This window comes from Centropristis striata, chromosome 5 (genome assembly GCF_030273125.1).
Source record: "Centropristis striata isolate RG_2023a ecotype Rhode Island chromosome 5, C.striata_1.0, whole genome shotgun sequence".
NCBI classification, from domain to species: Eukaryota; Metazoa; Chordata; class Actinopteri; order Perciformes; family Serranidae; genus Centropristis; species Centropristis striata.
This window is the reverse complement of record NC_081521.1, coordinates 40,076,665-40,103,489: the sequence shown is the minus strand read 5'-3', so window position 1 is coordinate 40,103,489 and position 26,825 is coordinate 40,076,665. Positions and strand designations below refer to the sequence as shown.

General features: G+C 33.3%; 1 protein-coding gene across 1 annotated transcript; it reads left to right on the top strand.

Annotated features, from left to right (window-relative positions):
• Positions 1-372: 372 nt before the first annotated feature.
• Positions 373-26,571, top strand: cdh26.1 (cadherin 26, tandem duplicate 1). Its single transcript, XM_059333081.1, has 19 exons — positions 373-402; positions 3,836-3,895; positions 4,728-4,820; positions 4,937-5,092; positions 5,880-6,027; positions 6,155-6,324; positions 7,303-7,431; positions 7,521-7,706; positions 8,739-9,013; positions 11,174-11,319; positions 12,816-13,040; positions 14,522-14,743; positions 17,858-17,982; positions 19,059-19,130; positions 20,246-20,308; positions 21,847-21,912; positions 23,464-23,493; positions 23,630-23,701; positions 25,671-26,571. The coding sequence occupies exons 1-19, from the start codon at positions 373-375 to the stop codon at positions 25,887-25,889; spliced, it is 2,487 nt and encodes an 828-aa protein (XP_059189064.1). The 3' UTR covers positions 25,890-26,571.
• Positions 26,572-26,825: the final 254 nt, after the last annotated feature.

The following is a 26,825-nucleotide window of genomic DNA, read 5'->3' as shown; positions in this document are numbered from 1 at the left end:
TGGTAACCTGAGCTATAGAGCTGGAGGGGTGTTCACCTGAGCCGAGCTCTGTTTCTCAGCACAGACAGAAAGTCCACATTCTCTAGTACCTAAAACTCTCTGTCATTCAAAAAAAAACAAACCCAAACATCTATACATGGAAGCCAATAAACAGGTAGCATACCACATGCATTCTATATGTACAAACTCAGCAATTATGAGATCATATTGCACATAACTGCATGCACGAACAAACAGCCTTTTGTGAACCACACAGTCAGCCAACCTGCTGCCTGCAGGCATTGTGGGCTGTCTTCTGCGCTCATATTATTCAAACTGACTTTGACTGTTTTGGAGTACTCGCACAACGGATGTAACACAGAGCGGGCCAAGATGAGGACCGTTCAAACGCTGCTTCTGTTGGTAGGCATGAAATCCTTTTATTATCTGTATTTAGAAAACAAGGCAAGGCATGATTAGATAGATAGATATACTTTATTTATCCCAAGCTGGGAAATTACAGAAGGTTATTATTAGGTTATAATTAAACAGCAAAGCAAATGTTTTCAGCACAAAATAATTGCTTTGAGAGAGTTTTAATTTGCTTGTGATTACTTGTAAACTTGTGAATAACAGCACAAAAAGGTCTACACACAAGTAGTTCTAATATTTGCAGCTGTTCTTTAAGTTTAAAAACTCTGCAGGCGAATAGAGGGGGATGTACTGTAGTCATCAAGTAAAACCAGTTTTGCGTATTATATAATGGAAATACACACTGTATACACAGTGACATGAACTCCTTAACAGTGCAGCACCAAGTTAAAACACAATTGAAACCCAGTATATGATTGAATCGGGGTATAATGTACATGCTCTACTGATATTATGTTAGTTGTAACTTTAATCTTGAACCTTGAGGTGTTTTTCTGACCTTCCCACTGCGGTCCTGCAGTTATGCTGCACCTGGAGATAAAAAATATTGTTAAATACTGACAGTAATTCACAGGGACAACTCAACACTTTGCTGCCAGTGTGTGAATGAATCAGCTATGACTTAAAGGTATGCAGGTGTTACACAACTCATACTTATTTTTATAGGCGCAGTAATGTTTGTCCTGGTTTTACGGTCATTTGAAACACCTGTTGATAGGAAGTATTTATCAGGAACAAGGAAATATTTGCTAAAACATTGATGCAGTATGAAGAAGTTAAAATAAAAAGATGCAGCTGTGACTGTACTATAACTATACTAACTATACTGTCAGCTACACTGTAAAAAAAACCCTGTCGTTTTTACGGTAAAAAACCAGCAGCTGTGGTTGCCAGAACTTTACCGTAATAAATACGGTGCAACTTTTTTCTAATATTACGGTAAAAAGATATTGACACTGTTGATTTCACGTTTAAGGTTGCATTTATTCCATTTTTTACCGTATAAATAAAAGGTTTTTCCATCAAAAGATTTGACATATAATTGACAAGAAAATACTTCATAAATGCTGCATAAATTAAAGATTTTACCATTAAATATTACAGTATATTTCTGTTAGATATATGGTGTTTAGTACATTTAACAGTGAGAAAAAGTATTTTTACAAAAAATAAATGCAAAAATTACAGTGATGCTTTTTGTTACAAACACGGTGCCAATGTATTTTACAGTAATAGAGTAATGTTGTAGTTGTTTTAATTTAAAACCTGTAAAAATACTGTTCTGGCTGATATATACATTTACAGTATTTAATTGTTACTGAAACTGAATTAACCCATTTATCATTTTACGGTCTTTTACTGTCATGGTTTAATAGTTTTCACCGTAAAATCTACAGACATTTTTTACAGTGTACCTAAAAAAAAGAAAAAGAGTAATTATAATAATAGAAATTCACCACCAATTTTAGTAATTTTTGTTATTACTGGGGCTTTAACCCTTTGATGCACAACATGGGTCAAAAATGACTCATTCATCCAAATTTGATTTAAAATTAAATGACCTAATACTATAATAATAGTAATTTGTTTCAAATAGTTACTTTACACACTCATATATTTAATATATTTAACGTGTTTATGTATCATTTTGTCACACATACAGTGTATCTGGAAGGTATTAACAGTGCTTCACTTTTTCCACATTTTTTTATGTTTCAGCCTGATTCCAAAATTGATTAAATTCATTTTTCCTTAAAATTATACACACAGTACCCCATAATGACATTTTTGTCCCATGCTGTGCATTGAGTAGTGATACAAAAAGGGTTTTTATTCAAAAAGTAAGAAATGAAAACAAAATATTAGGATGTATGATGATCAAAAACAAGTTGATTTAGGAAAACCTGGAATACTGAATGATGAAATTAATTTATTGTAAAGATATAGAAAATTAAAAACTCAGTCGGGTCACTTTAGACCCATGTTGTGCATCAAAGGGTTAAGAAGGCTGTGGGATGCACACCAAAAAATAGAAAAACAAGACGTACGTGATTCTAACATCAGTGTCACTAAAAATACAACCTGGATTCCAAATAACTAAGAATGTTTTAAATTCAGGATTCAGAGTGTATACTAACACAAAAGTTTGAACATTAAAGTCTTAAAACCCACCTGCCCAGGTAGGTTTAAGAGTAGTGTTACTTTTTTGGAACCCGTTTGTATGCAGTGACTGCACGCGGTTAGGAGTTATGAATATGAACCTTTATAGGTATATGTAGTGACTCGCATGCTTTTCCAGTGTAATTTATACAATAGCTTTAATAGGAAATTAATACATTTTCATTGTTTGGAAGGCTGAGAATAATCTAAATGTATTATTAAATTATTTTCTTTGTGCTATTATTTATCTAATTTTTTAGAGTTTTATTGTTTATATTGCTTCTACCCATTTATTTGCATTTTTGTGTTTGTGTATTCGGATTTTTATTTTTTTCTTTACTTTTTTTCTTTCGTACTTGTTCATTCCCCTGGTGTCTTCTATTCATTCTACCCTGATTTTGATTTGCCTTTTTGTTGTTACCTTGCCTTTTGCCTTTTTTTTTTTGTCTGTCAAAGCTCTTTGTAAATGCTTTTTTTAAAGGTGCTTTGAAAAATACACTACTGGTCAAAAGTTTTAGAACACCAACTTTTCCAGAATTTAATTGAAAATGATGCAGTTTAATGTCTCAGTGTACTCTGAAATTAATGCACATTTGCAACATTTAAAATTCTTTATTGAGCATGATAGTGTTTTGATAGTAAAAAAAAAGATTCAAAATCATATTTTATGTTGGACTAAAGGACTAAAAAAAGACACAAAATGACAAAAAAAAGACACAAAATGACAAAAAAAAAAGACACAAAATGACAAAAAAAGACACAAAATGACAAAAAAAAGACACAAAATGACCAAAAAAGACACAAATTGACAAAAAAAGACACAAAATGACTTACAAAGACATGAAAAGAAATCAAAAATGGACAAAATAGCCCAAGACTCCATAGAGTTAAGTTGTTAACCCATTTCTTGTTCCCTGAAAAAAAGGCCTACTTGTATAATTCTGAAATGTACATTATTTTCCAGTTTTGGTTAAGCTTACCTTTTTTTATTTACCTCTGGCAGTTCACCACTTACCTTTGGACCCTTTCAAGCTGTTCATTTGACTTGAACTGCTTGAATTAAAAAAAACTGGAAAAATCGGAGTGTTCTAAAACTTTTGACCGGTAGTGTATATTATTATTATTATTATTATTATTATAAATTGGTACCTCAGGTCTCCTCCCACACATACACATGAAGGCGTTTTGATGTGTGTATGCTCTCTGACAGGAAGGCAGCCTGACATGCCGTGTATCTTATCTCTTCCTCTCTGTTTCCTCTCAGGTTGCCTTGGCAGCCCTGGCAGAGTCTCTGAAAGGTTTCCGCAACAGGCGTGACAATCGGGTAACGGCTTTATGTTTGAAATTGCAAACTCCTGTCAAAATGTTTTGCTTCTAGCAGAAATGATGACACAGGAACATTGACTCACTCCCCCATTTCAAATCACAACTCAAAACACATCTGTTTAAAACTGCTTATTCCCTCTGATCACAATTACCCTGTCCAATCTATCTTTTGTATTGTATTGTTATTAATTCTGTGTATTTTATTGCTGAATCTTTTCTATCTTTTTGTACGGTGTCCTTTAGTGCCAAGAAAGGCGCCTCCAAAAAAAATGTATTATTATTATTATTACATATTGTGCAAAAGTCTTAGGCAAATATGCCTAGAAGAATTGATGCTGGTTTGAAGGAAAAGAGTGGTCACACCAAATATTGATTTGATTTAGATTTTTCTTGTGTTCACTCACTTTGCATTGTGTTATTTGATAAAAAAATAAATAATTAACAATTCTATTTTTGAAAGCATTCTTATCTTACTTTATATATTACTTTATTGTATTTTATTGCTGAATCTTTTCTATCTTTTTGTACAATGTCCTTTAGTGCCAAGAAAGGCGCCTCCAAATAAAATGTATTATTATTATTATTACATATTGTGCAAAAGTCTTAGGCAAATATGCCTAGAAGAATTGATGCTTTGAAGAAAAAGAGTGGTCACACCAAATATTGATTTGATTTAGATTTTTCTTGTGTTCACTCACTTTGCATTGTGTTAATTGATAAAAAAAAATAAAAAATTAAGATTTCTATTTTTGAAAGCATTCTTATCTTTCACCCCTGCCTAAAACTTTTGCACAGTGTTGTATGTTTAACCTACATTTTGGTTTCCACAGGACATTTTGGTGCGTTCCAAAAGAAGGTGGGTTTTGTCTACAATTGAAGTAGAAGAGGAAGGTAAAGGTCCATTCCCCGAAAAGGTTTCGATGGTGAGGACAACATTTTTTAAATTAAATTACCAATCAACGTGGCATAACATAATAATTTCCTGGCTTGGCCAAATATTCAAACAATCACAGCTCAATGGCTTGTGTCTTATCACCAGATGTTTAACGACAGGACGGCGAGAGAGGGGCAGATTTACAAATTAAGTGGAGAGGGTGTGACTGACAAGCCAGTGGGAGTATTCAGCATCAACGAGACCAGTGGACAAGTCTACGTCCACAGATCTCTGGACCGAGAGACAAAGGACCGCTATAAAGTGAGCTGATGCTGCATTACCTACACCTCTGATGATAAATACATTTTATGTAGGGCTGCACTATTCAGAAAAATATCTAATTTTGACAGATATTAAAAAAGATCAAGATATTGGACATATAGTATTCTAATTTTCATTGAAAATATTCAATATTTAATTTTTTTTGTCTGTGGAATTCAATTTGTAGACCAAGACACCTCTGCAGCACCATAATATATTATATTCAGAATAATATTTTGACACGTTATAACAAATATTTCACTTCCTGTGATTTGAATATTGCACTACACTGTAAAAAATGTTTGTAGAAATTACAGTAAAACACTGTCAAATTAAATCAGAAATAGGTCGTAAAATTGAACATTGTACATCACCGTAGTAGATACTTTTAATTACTGTAAATCAAAGAATAGCATAAAAATTTAAATTCTACTGTCATAAACTGTAGAAAACACACAGTTTTGCTGTAAAAATAAACAATTTTCATGTAAAGTGAATGGAGAAATACCATGATGACACAATTATCCTGAAAGTAATGGGATTATTCAGTATAAAATACAGTTTTTTTGCTGATATTTACATTTACATACGCTTACATTTACACTGTATTTCTTATGGTGAAGTTCTGGCAACCACAGCTGCCGGTATTTTACCGTAAATTAAACAGATTTTTTTTTTACAGTGTAGTCCATTATGCAGTTTTTAATACATTTTCAATGAACTGTGCAGCCCTCATTTTATGTACATTTTTAACCAATCCTTTTTTCACGATTACCTCTACCCACAGATCAAGTTCGACATCTTGAACAAAGACACCAAATTACCAATAGACAATTCATTAGCATTTGATATTGAAATAAAGGACATCAATGACAATGCACCACAGTTTTTTCAACCTCGAATGGAGGTCAAATTGCCAGAAAATACAAAAGAGGGTGAGTTTTGCACAAATGCTCATCATTCTAATTCAAACAAAAATAATTATATGTTCTTTTTTTGTTCTGCCTTTCTCACATTCCCCACTTCCTGCTCTTTTGTAACATATTCCTCATCTTCCTGCAGGGTTCTTGCCAGTGGAGATATCAATCACTGATGCAGATCAGAGGAACACCTCCAACTCTAAAATCACCTTGACTGTGCTGTCACAAAAGCCGCAAAAACCACCGATTACTTTCCAAAAGATTGACAGCAGATTGTCCAGACTGGTGCTGCAAGGATGTTTTAACTACGATGTGAGTGACTTATTTTACCTACACTACCGGTCAAAAGTTTTAGAACACCCCAATTTTTCCAGTTTTTTATTGAAATTCAAGCAGTTCAAGTCAAATGAACAGCTTGAAAGGGTACAAAGGTAAGTGGTGAACTGCCAGAGGTAAATAAAAAAAGGTAAGGTTAACCAAAACTGGAAAATAATGTACATTTCAGAATTATACAAGTAGGCCTTTTTCAGGGAACAAGAAATGGGTTAACAACTTAACTCTATGGAGTCTTGGGCTATTTTGTCCATTTTTGAATTCTTTTCATGTGTTTGTAAGTCATTTTGTGTCTTTTTAGTCATTTTGTGTCTTTTTTTAGTCATTTTGTGTCTTTTTTTTGGTCATTTTGTTTCTTTTTTTAGTCATTTTGTGTCTTTTTTTAGTCATTTTGTGTCTTTTGGTGGCTTTTTTAGTCATTTTGTGTCTTTTTTTTGGTCATTTTGTTTCTTTTTTTAGTCATTTTGTGTCTTTTTTTAGTCATTTTGTGTCTTTTGGTGTCTTTTTTCGTCATTTTGTGTCTTTTTTTGGTCATTTTGTTTCTTTTTTTTAGTCATTTTGTTTCTTTTTTTAGTCATTTTGTGTCTTTTTTTGGTCATTTTGTTTCTTTTTTTAGTCATTTTGTGTCTTTTTTTAGTCATTTTTAGTCATTTTGTTTCTTTTTTTAGTCATTTTGTGTCTTTTTTTAGTCCTTTAGTCCAACATAAAATGTGATTTTGAATCTTTTTTTTACTTTCAAAACACTATCATACTCAATAAAGAATTTTAAATGTTGCAAATGTGCATTCATTTCATAGAACACTGAGACATTAAACTGCATAATTTTCAATTAAATTCTGGAAAAGTTGGTGTGTTCTAAAACTTTTGACCAGTAGTGTACATCAGATGCACATGCGTGTACATACACACATACTCATTTGTTGATCTAATGACTAAAATATCATCTTTCTGCTTCAGAAAGTAAAGAAGTACGAGATTGTCCTTCAAGCAAAAGATCATGGAAAGGTGTCCCTTACCTCCACTGCTGTTGTTATTCTTAACATTGGTGACGCCAACTCTCACCTACCGACGTTCAAGGCGAAGAATGTACGGATCTTTTATTCCTATCATTATTAAAAACTTGCTTTGTAGAGTTATGTTATGATGTTAAAGATGAAACTGCTCTGCCTGTCCAGTACAACGGCGAAGTGTTGGAATCTACCACCAAAAACGATCTTCTGAGAGTTGCAGTGGATGACAAAGATACTCCAAAAACTCCTGGCTGGAAAGCTGTATATGAAATCATCGAAGGGAATAAAGATGGCAACTACGAAATTAAAACTGACCCCAAGACCAATGAGGGTATCCTGAGTGTCATAAAGGTAATTCTGCTTTTTTCACGCTAATATAATCTTGTATTCCTTTACAACAGGGGTGTCAAACTCAAATGCACAATGGGCCAAAATTTAAAACTTGAATAAAATCGCGGGCCAACATTGAAAAAATAAACCTTTTAACCCTATAAAGCCAAGTGTATCATATTTGATACACAAGTTTTTGAGACCTAAACATCATCAGTGTGATATTTTTTTCCTGAAAAACCTGACATATACATGTGTTGAAGAAAAAAAAACTGAGCACCAAATTGCACAAAAATACAAGATATAGCAAAAATGATATGCAGATTCCACTGGTGGATCAGTCATTGCTGCGTGAAAACTTCATATCAGCAGATGTATGATGTTGTGTTATATGGAAAAAAATATTTTGCATGTTTGAGGAAAATGTAAGAAAGTAAAGCCTTAAAAGGTTAAAAATGTTGGGTTTTATATGTTTTTGTTAGTTCAAGAAAAACAAACTGTGAGCAACAAATTGCACGAAAAGAACTGATGTATCAAATATGATACAAATTAAAATCATATATGCCTATTGTTTTTAGATTTTTTTTAAATGATCCGTCAGCAGGTTCAATAAACACACATGTTTTGCTTTAACATTAAATATGGAACCAGCAACGCTTATAAACATACAATATGTAACTAAATAGTGCAGACATGCAAAATCTAATTTCAAATGAAAAACGCATCAATGTCATTAATTTATTAAATAAAAATTAAATAAAAATCGTATGCCCCTTTTCTATTTGCATCCTTCTGATTTAAATATCAAAATAAACTTTTTCAACAGGTTAATACATTTAAAAATAAAATAACAATAATAAATCTAGTATTAGCGGTAAATGTGCCGTATAATACCGGCGGGTCAGCTTTTATATTACAATAATTATATAATAATTTGATATTGGCTCGCGGGCCAAATAAAATTACACTGCGGGCCAAATTTGGCCCGCGGGCCAGAGTTTGACACCCCTGCTGCTGCACCAGAACTAACCGAAACTTGTGTGTTTCTTCCAGGGCAAAGACTTTGAGAGGACTAAGATGGTGAACCTGCTGGTCAACGTGAAGAATGAGCAGCCCTTATTTATTTGTGATGATAAATTTGTTCCTGTCACAGACCAAACTCCAGTTTATGATGTAGCCAACATCACAATAAAAGTGATTGACATCAATGACCCGCCTTACTATAAGAAAAAACACTTTGACGTGTACGCCAAAGAGGAGCAGAACCCAGGAAAGGTGCTGTTCACTCCAGAGGTTTACGATGACGACAATGACATAAAGGACATCAGGTTGGTGGCGACCACTTCTCTTCGTTTCCTCTTTTAAAACCGTTAACCGTTCTTAACTAATTTATTAGACCACGGGTTTATGCCACAGCTGTCCAAAATCAAAAGCATTAGTAATTACCAAAATCTTTTTTTTAATGTTTCTGTAATGGTTAATACACCAGTATGTACACTGTTAAAAACGTCTGTAGATTTTACGGTGAAAAAACTGTTGAACCGTGATAGTAAAAGACCATAAAATGATAAATGGGTTAATTCAGTTTCAGTAACAATAAAACACCCTAAATGTATATATCAGCCAAAACACTATTTTTTCCTTCTTTTTTTTTTTTGAAAAATACATTACTTTACTGCAAAATACACTGGCACAGTGAATATAAAAAATATACTAACATATTTACAAGCCATCACTGTAATTTTTAGCATTTATTTTTTGTAAAAATACATTTTCTTACTGTTAAATGTACGAAACACCATATCTCTAACAAAAATATACTGTAATATTTAATGGTAAAATCTTTAATCTATGCAGCATTTATAAAGTATTTTCTTGTCAATCATATCTGCCATATGACAAACAGCGTTTCTTTTGATGGAAAAACGTCTTATTTTTTACGGTAAAATATGGAATAAAATGGCAATCTTAAATGCAAAATCAACAGTGTTAATATCATTTTACCGTAATATTAGAAAAAGTTGCACCGTATTTATTACGGTAAAATTCTGGCAACCACAGCTGCTGGTATTTTACCGTAAAAACAACAGTTTTTTTTACAGTGTAGAAGCTTTTACAAAAAAAGTAAAGCACATTAATATTTCTGCATTAAGATGTCAAATTATTCCAGTTTGTTATTTGCCAAATAAATAACAACAACATTTTAGTTTTAAACAAGCTTTTGAAACATTTTTTAAATATCTCTGTTTTCCTGTTTTATGACGGGTGGTCTGATAAATTTGTTTATCACTGTACATCAGCGTGATCAGAACTACCTTAAAAGACAGAAATCATATTTGAGAAAAGTTGTTTTCATTTGGCCCGTGTCCGATGAGGGGGCTGGATTTATTAATTAAATTAAAATAAATTCAATTGGCTTTATTGGCATGACATAACAATGTATATATTGCCAAAGCAAGCATCAGAAAAAAAGATAACAAGCAATATTTACAATAAATTATTAGAATTCTGTTATTCATTTTAAAAGAAAAGAAAAACTAATAACAATAAAAAAAAGCAATATTTACAATCATTGAATTACAATCAACATATAATTTATACAATCTAACTGTACCAACAAAAAAAAAGAAGAAAAAATAAAATTAAAATAAAAACAAAACAACCAACAGCTGTGTGGATTTATTACCTTTATTGACTTCCCTTATGGGACATTGTCATGTCATCCATCTTTTACATATGGTCTAAATACTGCATGACTGTGTTGTTGTTCTATCTTGAGCTACTTTTATATATTCTATTTGTTGTGGGTTTTTTTCTATCTATACATTTCTGTCTTCTACTGTTGATATGTATATTTACTGTGTCTCTCTGTGTATATTTACTGTTATTCTTTCTACTTTACTGAGCATTTCTCTCTCTCCAGCCATCCATCCTTCTTTCTAGTGGACAAATTCTGGACAAAAAACTTATATCAACCTTTATTTATATAGTACCACTAGCATTTTGACTGTTGCACACACTGTAAAAAAAAAATCAGTTTAATTCACGGTAAAATACCGGCCGCTGTGGTTGCCAGAACATCACCGTAAAAAATACAGTGAGCGTATGTAAATGTAAATATCAGCAAAAACTGTAATTTATACTGAATAATCTCATTACTTTTAGGATAATTGTTTCATCATGGTATTTCTCCATTAACTTTACATGAAAAATGTATATTTTTACAGCAAAACTGTGTGTTTTCTACAATTTATGGCAGTAGAATTTAAAGTTTTTTACTACTCTTTGATTTACAGTAATTAAAAGTATCTACTACGGTGATGTACAATGTTGAATTTTACGACCTATTTCTGATGCAATTTGACAGTTTTTTTACTGTTTTTTCCACAAACATTTTTTACAGTGCACAACAAAGCCCCAAATTCGGTTTGCAGTAGCTGTAATTAAAATTTTCTAGTTATAATATGTGTCTGCTGTCCTTTGATTAGGCATGTGCTGTTAGAAGATCCAGCTGAGTGGGTGACCATTGATGAGAAAACAGGAGCGATCACTGCAGCTAAGAAGATGGACCGGGAGTCACCCTTTGTTAATGATGACAGCATTTACAAAGTTGTCATCGGTTCAATAGATAATGGTATGGGAGAGCTCTACTGTGTATCCTTATAAGTCATACGTTTCATAATGTTTTACTCTGGTCAATTAAATACGAACCTGGTCTCACAGAAATCAGTGGAATAGCCACGGATTCGCTTAACTCAAAATCCGTGGAATAGCCACGGAATCGCTCAAATTTCCGTGAAACTGACACGGATTTCGCTACAATGCAAGTTAATGGCAGTCATATCCCGTGGCTACTCCAACATACAAAGTGATTATGTACATTCACTGAGTGAAGATTTAGAAAATAAAACATATATTTCTCGCTAGAAATGTGATCAAAATCCATTTTTATGCAGAAACTAAGTCAAAATATTGATTTTTTTTTTCACTAAAAATGGACACAAACCAATAGGAAGTTCCAAAAAAGTGGAACTGGATCCTTCATTCTCATAATTCAACGTGCAGCATATTTCCTTAAGTTTCCCCCCAAAAAAGATACAAAATGACCAAAAAAAGACACCAAATGACTAAAAAAAGACACAAAATGACCAAAAAAGACACAGAATGACCAGAAAAGACACAAAAATACAAAAAAAGACACAAAATTACCAAAAAAGACAAAAAATGACTAAACAATCCCAAAAAATTATCAAAAAAGACACAGAATGACCAGAAGACACAAAATTGACACGGACACAGATTTTGCTACAATGCAAGTTAATGACAGTCATATCCCGTGGCTATTCCAACATACAAAGTGATTATGTACATTCACTGAGTGAATATTTAGAAAATAAAACATATATTTCTCGCTAGAAATGTGATCAAAATAAATTTTTATGCAGAAACAAAGACAAAATATTGATTTTTTTTCACTAAAATGAGAGAACTGTCCGCCATGTTTTTTGTTCTGACCGCCGGGACCTTGAAAGTCACGTGACTTGGAACAAACCACACTGTAAAATAAAATCTGTTTAATTTACGGTAAAATACCGGCAGCTGTGGTTGCCAGAACATCACCGTAAAAAATGCAGTGAGCGTATGTAAATGTAAATATCAGCAAAAACTGTAATTTATACAAAATAATCCCATTACTTTTAGGATAATTGTGTCATCATGGTATTCCTCCATTAACTTTGCATGAAAATTTTATATTTTTACAGCAAAACTGTGTGTTTTCTACAGTTTATGGCGGTAGAATTTAAAGTTTTTTACTATTCTTTGATTTACAGTAATTAAAAGTATCTACTACGGTGATGTACAATGTTCAATTTTGCAACCTATTTCTGATGCAATTTGACAGTTTTTTACTGTAATTTCTACAAACATGACTGTCATTAACTTGCATTGTAGCGAAATCCGTGTCAGTTTCACGGAAATTTGAGCGATTCCGTGGCTATTCCACGGATTTTGAGTTAAGCGAAATCCGTGGCTATTTCACGGATTCCTGTGAGACCATGTTGTTAAATACCTACAATAATTAAGTGTGTTTTTTTGTTTTTTTTGCCTTTCTTTGCTGTGTTTACCAAGGTGAGCCTCCAGCCACAGGAACGTGCACTGTCCTGGTCCACCTGGGTGATTTGAATGACAACAGCCCTCAACTGTTGAGCAATGGTGTCATTTTGTGTGGAAACAAGGAAACAAAGGTGATGATTCCTGCTCAGGACGCCGACATCCCTCCTTTCGCTGGGCCCTTTGCCTTCGCCCTGGGTGATAATGATCAGAAGAAGCTTTGGAAACTAGACCCTGCCAATGGTTAGTACATATCTGTCTGTCTATCCCTCTTCAAATATATATATACACTACCGGTCAAAAGTTTTAGAACACCCCAATTTATCCAGTTTTTTATTGAAATTCAAGCAGTACAAGTCAAATGAACAGCTTGAAAGGGTACAAAGGTAAGTGGTGAACTGCCAGAGGTAAATAAAAAAAGGTAAGGTTAACCAAAACTGAAAAATAATGTACATTTCAGAATTATACAAGTAGGCCTTTTTCAGGGAACAAGAAATGGGTTAACAACTTAACTCTATGGAGTCTTGGGCTATTTTGTCCATTTTTGAATTCTTTTCATGTGTTTGTAAGTCATTTTGTGTCTTTTTTTGGTCATTTTGTGTCTTTTTTGGTCTTTTTTGTTTCTTTTTTTAGTCATTTTGTGTCTTTTTTTGGTCATTTTGTGTCTTTTTTTTGTCATTTTGTGTCTTTTTTTTGTCATTTTGTGTCTTTTTTTAGTCCTTTAGTTCAACATAAAATGTGATTTTTAATCTTTTTTTTATTTTCAAAACACTATCATGCTCAATAAAGAGTTTTAAATGTTGCAAATGTGCATTAATGTCAGAGTACACTGAGACATTAAACTGCATCATTTTCAATCAAATTCTGGAAAAGTTGGTGTGTTCTAAAACTTTTGACCAGTAGTGTATATATATGTATATATATATACATATATATATATATATATATATATATATATATATATATATATATATATATATATATATATATATATATATATATACACTACTGGTCAAAAGTTTTAGAACACACCAACTTTTCCAGATTTAATTGAAAATGATGCAGTTTAATGTCTCAGTGTACTCTGAAATTAATGCACATTTGCAACATTTAAAATTCTTTATTGAGCATGATAGTGTTTTGAAAGTAAAAAAAAGATTCAAAATCACATTTTATGTTGGACTAAGGACTAAAAAAAGACACAAAATGACCAAAAAAAGACACCAAAAGACACAAAATGACTAAAAAAAGAAACAAAATGACTAAAAAGACACAAAATGACCAAAAAAGACACCAAAAGACACAAAATGACCAAAAAAAAGACACAAAATGACAAAAAATACACCAAAAGACACAAAATGACTAAAAAAAGACACAAAATGACCAAAAAAAAGACACAAAATGACTTACAAAGATATAAAAAGAATTCAAAAATGGACAAAATAGCCCAAGACTCCATAGAGTTAAGTTGTTAACCCATTTCTTGTTCCCTGAAAAAGGCCTACTTGTATAATTCTGAAATGTACATTATTTTCCAGTTTTGGTTAAGCTTACCTTTTTTTATTTACCTCTGGCAGTTCACCACTTACCTTTGGACCCTTTCAAGCTGTTCATTTGACTTGAACTGCTTGAATTTCAATAAAAAACTGGAAAAATTGGGGTGTTCTAAAACTTTTGACCGGTAGTGTATATATATATTGTATATACTCTCTTTTCTTCACCAGGTGAAGCAGCTGGGCTTGTTTGCCTGAGGGAACTTGCTTATGACAACTACTCAGTGCCCCTGGTGATTCAGGACCAACAGGGTGCGGTTACCAGTGACAAAGTGGAAGTGATGGTGTGTGACTGTGGAGACGGAGAGTCTTGCCTTCCCAAAGCGCCGCCATCAACCAGCCTTGGACCAGCAGGCATTGGATTGATCTTTCTCGGACTCCTCTCATTTTTGTGTAAGCATGGCAATCCCTGACAACATTAACCCTCTATGGTACATACCCATTATTGGCCTGTCAAATTTCTACAATGCATCTTTTTGAGTGATGGGATACTTTAAAAAAGAGGGAAGAGTCTAGGGAACCAATAACAATGCTTTAATTTGTCACATGACCTCCAGAAGGCCATACTGACCCTATTTTGCAGACTTTTCCAAAGTAAACAGCTTTGCCATTTTGCGCCACAAAAAAATCACTCAAATCATTATTTCGTGGCCCTTTTACATCTGGAAAAAATATGATAGATAGATAGATAGATAGATATACTTTATTTATCCCAAGCTGGGAAATTACAGTGTAGCAGCAGCATTACACACATAGACAATAACAACACAATTAAGTAAAAAGAACAACCTAGGCATACTTCAAGCAATAAAATATAAAAATACAATAAAAATACAATAAAATATAAAGTGTCTAAAGAAGGAGTAGAATAGAATTCCAGTGCAGAATAAATATGAATATACAGTATAAAAATGTTGGTGCTATGAAACAAATGAGGTGCAATGAACAAAATTATTATATATTATATATTATATATATTATATTATTATATATTCCCACTGATAGGTGAGTAAACCTTCATTTTTGATAGTTTCATACACTTCATTTCAATGGATCATTGGTTCAATGGTAGAATGTTTCCTACAGGCAAAATTTAGACAGGAAACCGGTTAAAAAAGTTCCTTTTATAATGTTTTTAAATTTAAATGTTTTGTATTGTACCCGGTTGAAGCTACTGAATCTTTTACATGTTTATTAAAAAACATGTAATTATTATTAAAAATTGTATTAAATGTTTATTAAACTCTTTTTTTTCACTTGTGCACCGTTACGGTACAATGGTACCCCAAAAACTTCTGAATTTGTTTTGCAGATTATGTTTATTTAGTCTTTTTTAAGACAAAAAACACTCCAAACATTTTTTTCCTAACTGGCATCATAATGTGTACAACAGAGGGTTAAGTCATACTCGAACAAAGATAAGCCATTCATTTAAGTAGAGGAGGGGTGAAGAGCATAAGGATGGATTATTTAAAACAAACAAATCAAGTAGCTAAGTTTAAATATAAAGACATTGATTCTGATAATTCGAATCAAAGTCATTCTGTTCACACGATTTCCAATGGTTGAACCAAATTTGTGGATTGCAGTTGGTGTGCAGGCGTTAAACTTTCATTCATCCATTCATACATTATCCGGCGACACTCCTTCCATTAAATTTATGCTAGCCTATGCATGTACTGCACCCTTGAATATATCGCCAATTATGTTAAGCTCTTAATTATAAAAAAAAAACCTTTCAGGGTATGAGGGAAGCTTCACTGAAAAAAAAGCTCTTGGTAAAGCTCTTGGTTTTTAGAAAGTCACACACTGCAAAAAAAAAGAAAAGATGGGTGAACTCAAAATTTCAAGGCAACAAACTTCGATAAAATTTTAAGTTGGACAATTAAACTAAATATTTTAAGTTTTGTTTTTGAGTTTGCTCAACTCTGAATTTCTCTGGCACGATTGTAACGCCGCTATGAATGTCAGCTAATGTTGTCACCACAATTTTGAGTTAGCATTGATACGCTAATGGCTACTCTTGTAGCTGTAACATCCGTTAGCCGCTAGCATCAGTTAGCCGCTAGCTTTCGCTAATGACTGAATTTCCCAACAAAGAAATAAGAGTTATCAGAACTATTGTCCCTTGTTGTGAACCCCAACTTAAAGATATAAGTAACAACAACTCACCAACTTGTTTTTGAGCAGACAACTGGCTTCCTTTGTTGTGCTAACTTACATTATTGCCCTAAATGTCAGTAATTTATATTTCCAAGTTTTACCAAATTAAATCACTTTTTTAGGCCAAAAAATACAAGTTGCCTTTTTTGCAGTGCAGTTACAATTGGCCACAAACTAGTTTCACTGGAGCTGTTGGGTTGTTAAAGGGAAAGTTTGGATTAACTGACTAAGAGGTACTTATCCATAGTCAGAGTATTACCTTCAGTTTAAAGTGATGTACATTGGGAATATTTTCATGAATGAAGCTGTTATCTCTGCTCTCATCAAAGCCTCCAGACTCCTTTGACAGTAAAAAAACAGTAATTTTACCTGACAGGACATGCAAGTTGCCGTTCAACTGCTGCCTAAATAGGTCTTTTTTTTTTCTTTTTTTTATGTATGACTTTGGGAAACCCAAAGTATGATTTTAAAACACCAAAGCTACACAAACAAACACACAAATCGAGGCAGCTGGTGACCTGAAACTCCTGTGTTCTGAGAGGTAAAATAACTGTTTTTGTCTCTGGAGTCTGATGGCTTAAAAAAGAACAATGACAGTATAAATTTCACCAGTGAAAACGTTTTTGTTTTTTGTTTTTTGTTTTGTTTTTGTTCTTTGTATTTTGTGGTTACAAAACTAACTAAAACTTAGTAGAATTGTAGTGAAAATGTCCTTAGTTTTCGTTTTTGTCAACTTTTTTCATTCATAATTCAGTGTTTCTATTTGAACATGCAACACATGGTGAATATGTTTACTGAGACTGGGAACTAGAACCAAAATTCAAAACACCTGGAACTGTAAGAGTTAATAACCTTATTGGGGCTGAGATGAATAAACCAAAGGAAATAAAGGCAAAATTTATTATGATCTATTTGGATCTGGCACCCAACACATAGCCCATTACAAAAAAACTAAAACTAATAAAAACTAAACTAAAACTAAGCATTTTCAAAAACTAAAAACTAAACCAAAACTAGAAAACTCACTCTAAAAACTAACTAAAACTAACTGAATTTGAAAACAAAAATTCACAACGAAATTAAAACTAAAACTAATGAAAAATCCAAAACTATTATAACCTTGCTCTGTAGATACAGTCACTAATATAAGCCAATCCTTTAAGTGCCTATAGCTCATAAGCATTTTAATGTTAGTCATTCAGGAGGAGCAAAAGCGGCTCTTTTACAGTCCCCACCCAGCTTATTCCCTCTGGTTAATTTAGGCTACTATTGCCCATGGCAGTTGAGTGGCAGTTAAGTGGTGAAAACATGTTTCAACAGTGGTGTTTTGATGTATCTCTGCAGTACTGCTCCTCATCTTTATGTGTCAGTGTGGGAAAAAGGAGTTCCAGCACTTGCCCATGGTGCAGGATGAAGGCAACCAGACCCTCATCAAATACAACCAGGAAGGAGGAGGCTCCGAGTGCAAGGTAAGGGATTAGAGGGAGTAAAAGAGTACGCTATATTACTCTTTTGTGGTGTAAATTTACCATCTCTCTGAGAGAGAAAAGCGAATTAAAGACCAAGTCGAAGTTCCTTTTAGTTTTCTTTATTATCAAACGTCAGAATACACTCAAAAAAATGATTCAAGCCCTTCTTAGATGTGACACATTAATGTATTGTTTATCCAATGAAAATATATCAATTAAAATCAAATCAAAAGTAGTTTAAGAAGTGTAACCTAAAATGTATTAATTTACTCCCCCTGTCCTTCCCTTCAACCCAAAAAGAATGACTTTCAGTTTTCCAATTCTATGTTTTTAGGTTGAACGAACACAATTTCTTTATTTTAGCTCTCCTCGACATAAATGAGTTGAGGTAACTCAATTTAAATACAATACATACATGTTTTTAATTTGAGTTCGACCAAATGAAAAAAAAAGTGAGCTACATTAACTCAAATACATTATATTGCATCGATGCACTTGTTTTGAGTTTGGGCTACATATATTTGTTGGATGGAAATTCTGCCCACAATTTAATTGAGTTCATCCAATGAGTTATTTTTTTGAGTGTACACTGCCTAGGTACAGCGGAGGAGAACTTTGTCAATTTCAAGGCTGCTGAAAAAAGGTGTCCCTCCAATGGAGCCCTCAGTTCTCTCTGGCTTTTCTGTCTGTGTTAAGATCATTTAATTCGAATGTTCCAGCCCATATGCAGCGCATGGGCACAAGCACACTGCCAAGTCTACTTTTTAACCTTAAAAGGATACAATCTATACTTGTATATATTCAAAAAATTCCAACGCCTCTATGTCTGACAACTCCCAGATATTAATGTTCATTATTCTGGTTTGAACCAGTTGTTACATGGAGACTCTGGCTGTTACATGATCTAGAGGTCATGCTGAGGCCTTTTAGTAAAGCAAACTCTTATATTACAAGTAACATAAATTATACCATTTGTAGCATAAAATATACTACACTATCAATTACACCAATTTCTTTTAAAATGGATGGACAACTAACCTATTTATTTAATGTGTTTTTTCTCTCTTCTCTGCCAGTCTGAGCCCACTCTCCGGACCCCGACAGAGAACATCAATGTGACAGATGGCGTGAAAATGGGCACCATGAAGGTACCAGCACCAGCCTCAATGCCCTGTTCACTGTAGATGTTTTTAGATATGCCGCCTTAAGGTGTGTGAGTGTGCACATTTTGAGGGTGTGTCAAAAAGGCAAGAGTCTAAAAGTCTACAGAAAGAAGTTACATAAAGAAACTAAATTATAGGGGTTATGCAGGATTAGGCAACAAGTAGCTAAAGGTTGAACAGGACCAGAGAGTCTACAAACACGTAGAACACTAGTAGCTTTTGACTGTGAGATAAATATTGGTGGTACACTAGTGCAGCTATTCTCAACCTTGGGGTCGGGACCCCAATTGGGGTCGCAAGATGATTTCTGGGGGTCGCCAAATCATTTTGGAAGTCAGCTCTGTCTCCACTGTGTTAAAGTGTTCATGTGTTTTAGTCTTTTTGGTCACTTAATGTCTTTTTTTTTTGGTAACTTTGTGTGTTTTTTGTCATTTTGTGTATATTTTTGATCATTTTCTGGTCAATTTGTGTCTTTTTTGGTCATTTTGTTTACTTTTTTGGTCATTTTGCTACTTTTTTTTAGTCATTTTGTGTCTTTTTTTGGTAATTTTTTTTCTTTTTTGGGTCATTTAGTGTTTTTTTAGGGTCATTTTGTGTCTTTTTTGGGTAATTTTGAGTCCTTTTTGGTCATTTTGTGTCTTTTTTGGGTCATTTTGTGGCTTTTTTGGGTCATTTTGTGGCTTTTTAGGGTCATTTTTTGTCTTTTTTGGGTAATTTTGAGTCCTTTTTGGTCATTTTGTGTCTTTTTTTTGGTCATTTTGTGGCTTTTTTGGTCATTTTGTGGTCAATTTGTGTCTTTTTTGGTCATTTTGTTTCTTTTTTGGGTGATCTGAACTGTGCGTGTGAGATTGTGTTCAGTGAGCGGGGGTCGCAGACAACATGCATGTTAAATTGGGGGTTGCGACTCAAAAAAGGTTGAGAACTACTGCACTAGTGGACATATTAGTTTAATCCACGTACTGATGAAACTTTAGTTATTAAGAGTCACTGTGGGATTCATGATACATTTGGTACAATGTTTGTAAAATGCCATAGGCCAAATAAGAATGTAATTTCAACTTGTCACTGCTTGAAAAACTAATATTCTTATTATTAACTAGATGGTTCAGGCAGCGCCAGCAATGGCCCCGGAGAGGGAGACGTACACCTCCGGTTTCACCATGGTGAGTAACTGCTCTATAAATAGCCTCCATTGTGTGTTTGTTTTTTTACGAGACAAATAATCATCATGATTTAGACTAATGTTTTCTCAAATGTGTCACAATGAATGTCATGGCCTGTTGCTGCCTTCTACTAAACTCCTCCACCCTGATTAACCTCTCTAAATGATCTTTACTCAACTAAAATGCTGTTATTATCAACTAGTTCAACCAGGAAATGGACACGTACAACAGCTCAGCTTTCAACATGGTGAGTCAGCTTCTGCAGTGTGTTTACAAGACAAATAATTATGATGATTTTTTTGGGGATTCCCAAAGTGTGGTGCGTGCATTTTTACATGTATTTGTGGTCAATTTGTGTCTATTTTGATAATTTTGTGTCATCTTTGGTCATTTTTGCGTCTATTTTTGGTTGTTTGGTAATTTTTACATGTATTTGTGGTCAATTTGTGTCTATTTTGATAATTTTGTGTCATCTTTGGTCATTTTTGCATCTATTTTTGGTTGTTTTTGATCTTATAATGAAGCGTAGAAGAAGTTATCTTCTTGTTCTTGTATCATTTTTCCAACCTGTGTTATGATGACGGGGTTGTGTTCACTCCACGCTCATTTAAATTTGCTACAATTTTTGTTCAACGCAGCTCAAAATATTATAACATTTTCCCAACTGATCTTCTTTCTGCCTCTGATCCTGAGCCTGTCATCATCCTCCACCTTTAATATGGCTATAAAAAATCTTATTTGCATTTTTTTTTTTTTTGAAGGTGTGGGGGATTGGGGGGTGCGTCAACCCGGTTGGGACCAAGGTTATAATAGTTTTGGATTTTTCATTAGTTTTAGTTTTAATTTCGTTGTGAATTTTTGTTTTCAAATTCAGTTAGTTTTAGTTTTGTGAGTTTTCTAGTTTTGGTTTAGTTTTTATTTTTTGAAAATGCTTAGTTTTAGTTTAGTTTTTATTAGTTTTAGTGTTAGTTTTAGTTTTTTTGTAATGGGCTATATGTTGGCTGCCAGATTCAAAGAGGTCATAATAAATTTTGCCTTTATTTCCTTTGGTTTATTTATTTCAGCCCCAATAAGGTTATTAACTCTTACAGTTCCAGGTGTTTTGAATTTTGGTTCTAGTTCCCAGTCTCAGTAAACATATTCACCATGTGTTGCATTTTCAAATAGAAACACTGAATTATGAATGAAAAAAGTTGATAAAAACGAAAACTAAGGACATTTTCACAATAATTTTAGTTAGTTTTGTAACCACACAATACAGTTTCAGTTAGTTATCGTTTTTTTAAAAACTCTAGTTTTTATTTTTATTTCAGTTAACGAAAATGTTTCTTCAATTCTAGTTTTCGTTATTTCGTTAGTTTTCGTTAACTATAATAACCTTGGTTGGGACATAGAAGGGGGTGCACGGCTAAAAAAGTTTGGGAACCGCTGATTTAGAGTAATGTCTACCTAAATCTGTAGCTATAAAAAGCATGGGCTGTTGCTGCCCTCTATTATGCTATTCCACCCTGATTAACCTCACTGTATATTCCCTACAGAACCACTCTAACATGACCTCGCAGCGCCGAAGAGACCGTATCCAAAGTGAGGGAGGGGCGAACACGGTGAGTGACTACAAACAGCTGCCCTTTTTGCTGTTTGCTTCCTGTTTTATAGGTTGCATCTCATTGCTCTGACAGGTGTGTGTTTGTAGACTCTGAACAATGCCTCCTTAAATCCACAAGGGGGCGCTACCACCTGTGTTTTAATGCTACATGAGCAATGGCTGTTATCTGCAGACTGTCTTGCACAGACATGAAAAGTATAAGAATTCTACAAACTGCTGTGAGGGAATTTTTTTTACTGTTTTGCTGATTTGTGTATCTCCCGTGTGTTACTTTAATGCAGTAGTTCTCAACCTTTTTGAGTCGTGACCCCCAATTTAACACGCATGTTGTCCGTGACCCCCGCTCACTGAACACAATCTCACATGCACAGTTCAGATCACCCAAAAAAGAAACAAAATGACCAAAAAAAGGAAACAAAATGACCAAAAAAGACACAAAATGACCACAAAATGATCAAAAACAGACACAAAATGACCAAAAAAGATACAAAATGACCTAAAAAGACACAAAATGACCAAAAAAAGGAAACCAAATTACCAAAAAAGACACAAATTGACCACAAAATGATCAAAAAAGACACAAAATGACCAGAAAAGATACAAAATTACCAAAAAAAGACACAAAATTACCAAAAAAAAGACACAATTACCAAAAAAGAAACAAAATTACCAAAAAAAGACACAAAATGACTAAAAAAAGACACAAAAGACAAAAAAAAAGGAAACCAAATTACCAAAAAAGACACAAAATAACCACAAAATGACCTAAAAAGACACAAAATGAACAAAAAAAGACATTAAGTGACCAAAAAGACTAAAACAAATGATTTGGCGACCCCCAGAAATCATCTCGTGACCCCAATTGGGGTCCTGACCCCAAGGTTGAGAATAGCTGCTTTAATGTAAACTATAATTCAAATGAAAATGAAAATGTGAAATTGTATTTAATGTGAAGCTGATTGTGCTTCCGTCTTCCGACCAAAACTCCCTGGAAGAAGAGATCTTGTATCTCAATGGAAACTCCCTGGCTAAATAAAGCAGAAATAAATACATCTTCGTTTCCTCTTTTAAAACATACAGTTCTCAACAAATTTATTCGAACACAGGTTTATGCCACAGCTGTCCTAAATTAACAGCATTAGTAATTACCAAAATAATTTTTTTATGTTTCTGTAATGGTTAAAACACCAGTATGTAGAGGCTTTTTAACCAAAATGATATTTTTTAATGCTAAAATATACTAATTATTATCCATGAATTTTCATGTTGAAAAAACTGTAAAAATAAATACAATATGAGCCAGCTCAAATTTGGGTATAAAAAGGTGTATTCCGCTTGTTATTTGCCAAATAAATAACAATAAAACAACATTTTAGATTTCTAAAATATTTATGTTTTCTCGTTTTTATGAAAGGTGGTCTTATAAATTTGTTAAGCACTGTACATGAATAAATAAGGGGGAGGACGTTTTTTGAGCTATACAAAAAAATATAGCACACGTCTAATCATGTCCATGTATTTTTTAATTTGTTTATTCCTTTGATTTCAGTACATGTCGCACAGGATGAACTCCTACCAGGTAAATTGTGCTCTTGTTGAATCAGTATTTTTTAATACGTAGCTAAATATAACCTTTCTGAAAGGACTGTATACAATTTCAAATGCACATACAGTATATTTTGCCTATAAGAGCTAACAATACTGTCACCTAACAGGGAGGCTCATCAAGGTACAACCGCTCTTTCAGCCTGAGGTCGAACCAAATCATGGCAGATCACATCGACAGGGTAAGAGATGGTCTTACAGCCACACACTGTAAAAAATGTTTGTAAAAATTACAGTAAAACACTATCAAATCGCATCAGAAATAGGGCGTAAAATTAAAAATGTAATATCACCGTAGTAGATGCTTGTAATTACCATAAATCAAGGAATAATGCAAAACTTTTAGACTGTACACTGTAAAAAATGTTTGTAGAAATTACAGTAAAACAATGTCAAATTACATCAGAAATAGGGCGTGAAATTAAAAATGTAATATCACCGTAGTAGACACTTTTAATTACCGTAAATCAAAGAATAGCACAAAACTTTTACTTTTTTCTGTCATAAACTTTAGAAAACACAGTTTTGCTGTAAAAAATATTAGATTTTTCATTTAAAATGAATGGAGAAATACCATAACGTCACAAGGACATAACTACCCTAAAAATAATAGCAGACCAAAGGACCTAACAAAGGACCTAAAATGACCAAAAGAGTCACAAAACGACCAAAAAAAAGACAGAAAACGACCAAAAGAGACACAAAACCATCAAAAAAAGACACAAAATGACCAAAAGAGACACAAAACTATCTAAAAAGACACAAAATGACAAAAAAAAAGACAGAAAACGACCAAAAGAGACATGAAATTTTCAAAAAAAGACACAAAATGACCCAAAAAATACGTAAAATTATCAAATGACAGACAAAATTACCAAAAAGAGACACAATAGGGATAAAATGGCAAGTGATTTTTCAGTCTAAATGACAGATTTTGCTGATATTTACATTTAAATTTACAGTAGAAAACCCACTCACTGTATTTTTTACGGTAAAGTTCTGGCAACCACAGCTGCCGGTATTTTACCGTAAATTAAACAGAATATTTTTTACAGTGTAGAAAACACACAGTTTTTTCATGTAAAATGAATGGAGAAATACCATAATGTCACAAGGACACAATCACCCTAAAAATAAAGGCACTACTCAGTCTAAATTACAATTTTTGCTGATTTTTACATTTAAATTTACAGTAGAAAACTCCCTGTATTTTTAACGGTGAAATTCTGGCAACCACAGCTGCCGGTATTTTACCGTAAATTAAACAGATTTTTTTTTACAGTGCATGTAGTGTCACTGGACACAGCCAACAACTGTGATGTAGTTAACCCTCTGGAGTCTCCAAAAGCGCCAAAACATGGCTTCTACATCACATCCAAACGTAAAAACAAAGCAGACCAAAAAAAGACACAAAAAGACACAAAATGCCAAAAAAAGACACAAAATAACTAAAAAAAGACACAACAGACACAAAATTACCAAAAAAGACACAAAAAGACACAAAATGCCAAAAAAAGACACAAAATAATTAAAAAAGACACAACAGACACAAAATTACCAAAAAAGACACAAAAAGACACAAATGACCAAAAAAGACACAACATGACTTACAAAGACACGAAAATACATGAAAAGGATTAAAAAATGGACAAAATAGCCCAAGACTCCATGGAGTTAATGAGATTAAATCAAACTTCGAATATGAAAACAAATAATAATGAAATAAAAAAAGAGTCAGACAAAACATTTAACATGACAGAATGCATATTCAAAAAGGAGTGAGAAGAAGTAAAACTTATAAACTCCCACCCCCTCTCCTTAAATATGACAAGTTAACATCCTTGTCTAAACATGTCTTGTATTACATAAATATAATTTACCTATACAGCGAAATTATACATACATACACGCGCCCACATTTGGATACATACCCAAACACACGCACACATACATATGAAAGGAGAAGAAACAACAACACAAGGAAAAGAAACAACAACACAAAATATTTATATTTATTTGGGCAATGAAAGAAGTGCCTTTAACATTACACTTCCAGGATGAATGTCTTCATATACGTATATGTATCTTATATATCTGTTCACATTGATTTTGTGATCCAAAAAAATCTTTCTATTTCCCTAAATTTCACAGAGAATGTACATGGTTGAGGAAAAGCAGGTGGACCACCCGGTCTACAGACCCTACCAGTATGCCTATGAGGGGCAGGGCAGCAGAAGCCAGTCACTGGATCAGCTGTCGCTAAGCAACCTGGGAGATGATTTGATGTTTCTCAACGACTTGGGACCAAAGTTCAAGACCTTGGCAGGCATCTGTAACCAGAAAGATCAAGATAAAAACATACAGCTTTAAAAGGCACTGCTGGACTGGGACTTTTGTTGCTCTTCAGTGTCAGATTGTGATTATTAAAGACTGATCTGACTGGATGTTTGAAGAAATAGTGGACACCAATGGTTGACTTTTGTACTTGTACATGGACTTAAATATCTCACAAATGTAGAGCCATATATTGTAGTGTGGCCACTTTCCACAAACCAAGGATTGCGTAGTAGAGGTTGGTTTTTGCTTGCTTGAAGATGGGATTATTGCACTGCATGAAACTGTCATGCTCTGGTGATTTTGAAATGTTATGTTTTGACAGTGAAAGGGTGTGCCTGCTTGTTTTTTTTTACTTTGCTACTTTAGGGCTTTCAGCAGCACATTATGTTTAGCTCTAGAGGCTTTTTCAGGACAGTATTTTTTCATGTTTAAAACTATAAATGTATTTGTGGAAAATGGAATATTTCATAGTATATACACTACCGGTCAAAAGTTTTAGAACACACCAACTTTTCCAGAATTGAATTGAAAATGATGCAGTTTAATGTCTCAGTGTACTCTGAAATGAATGCACATTTGCAACATTTAAAATTCTTTATTGAGCATGATAGTGTTTTGAAAGTTAAAAAAAAGATTCAAAATCACATTTTATGTTGGACTAAAGGACTTAAAAAGACACAAAATGACTAAAAAAAGACACAAAATGACCAAAAAAAGACACAAAAAGACACAAAATGACCCGAAAAAGACACAAAATGACTAAAAAAAGATACAAAATGACTAAAAAAGACACAAAATGACTAAAAAAAGATACAAAATGACTAAAAAAGACACAAAATGACTAAAAAAAGACACAAAATGACCAAAAAAAGACACAAAATGACTAAAAAAAGACACAAAATGACCAAAAAAAGACACAAAATGACTTACAAAGACATGAAAAGAATTCAAAAATGGACAAAATAGCCC

Bases quoted from the DNA above. Each gene is read 5' to 3' on its own strand.
- cdh26.1 (XM_059333081.1), top strand. From the start codon at position 373: ATGAGGACCGTTCAAACGCTGCTTCTGTTG. The intron at 5,093-5,879 runs GTGAGCTGATGC...CTCTACCCACAG, and splicing joins AGACAAAGGACCGCTATAAA to ATCAAGTTCGACATCTTGAA. The intron at 17,983-19,058 runs GTAAGGGATTAG...CTTCTCTGCCAG, and splicing joins GAGGAGGCTCCGAGTGCAAG to TCTGAGCCCACTCTCCGGAC.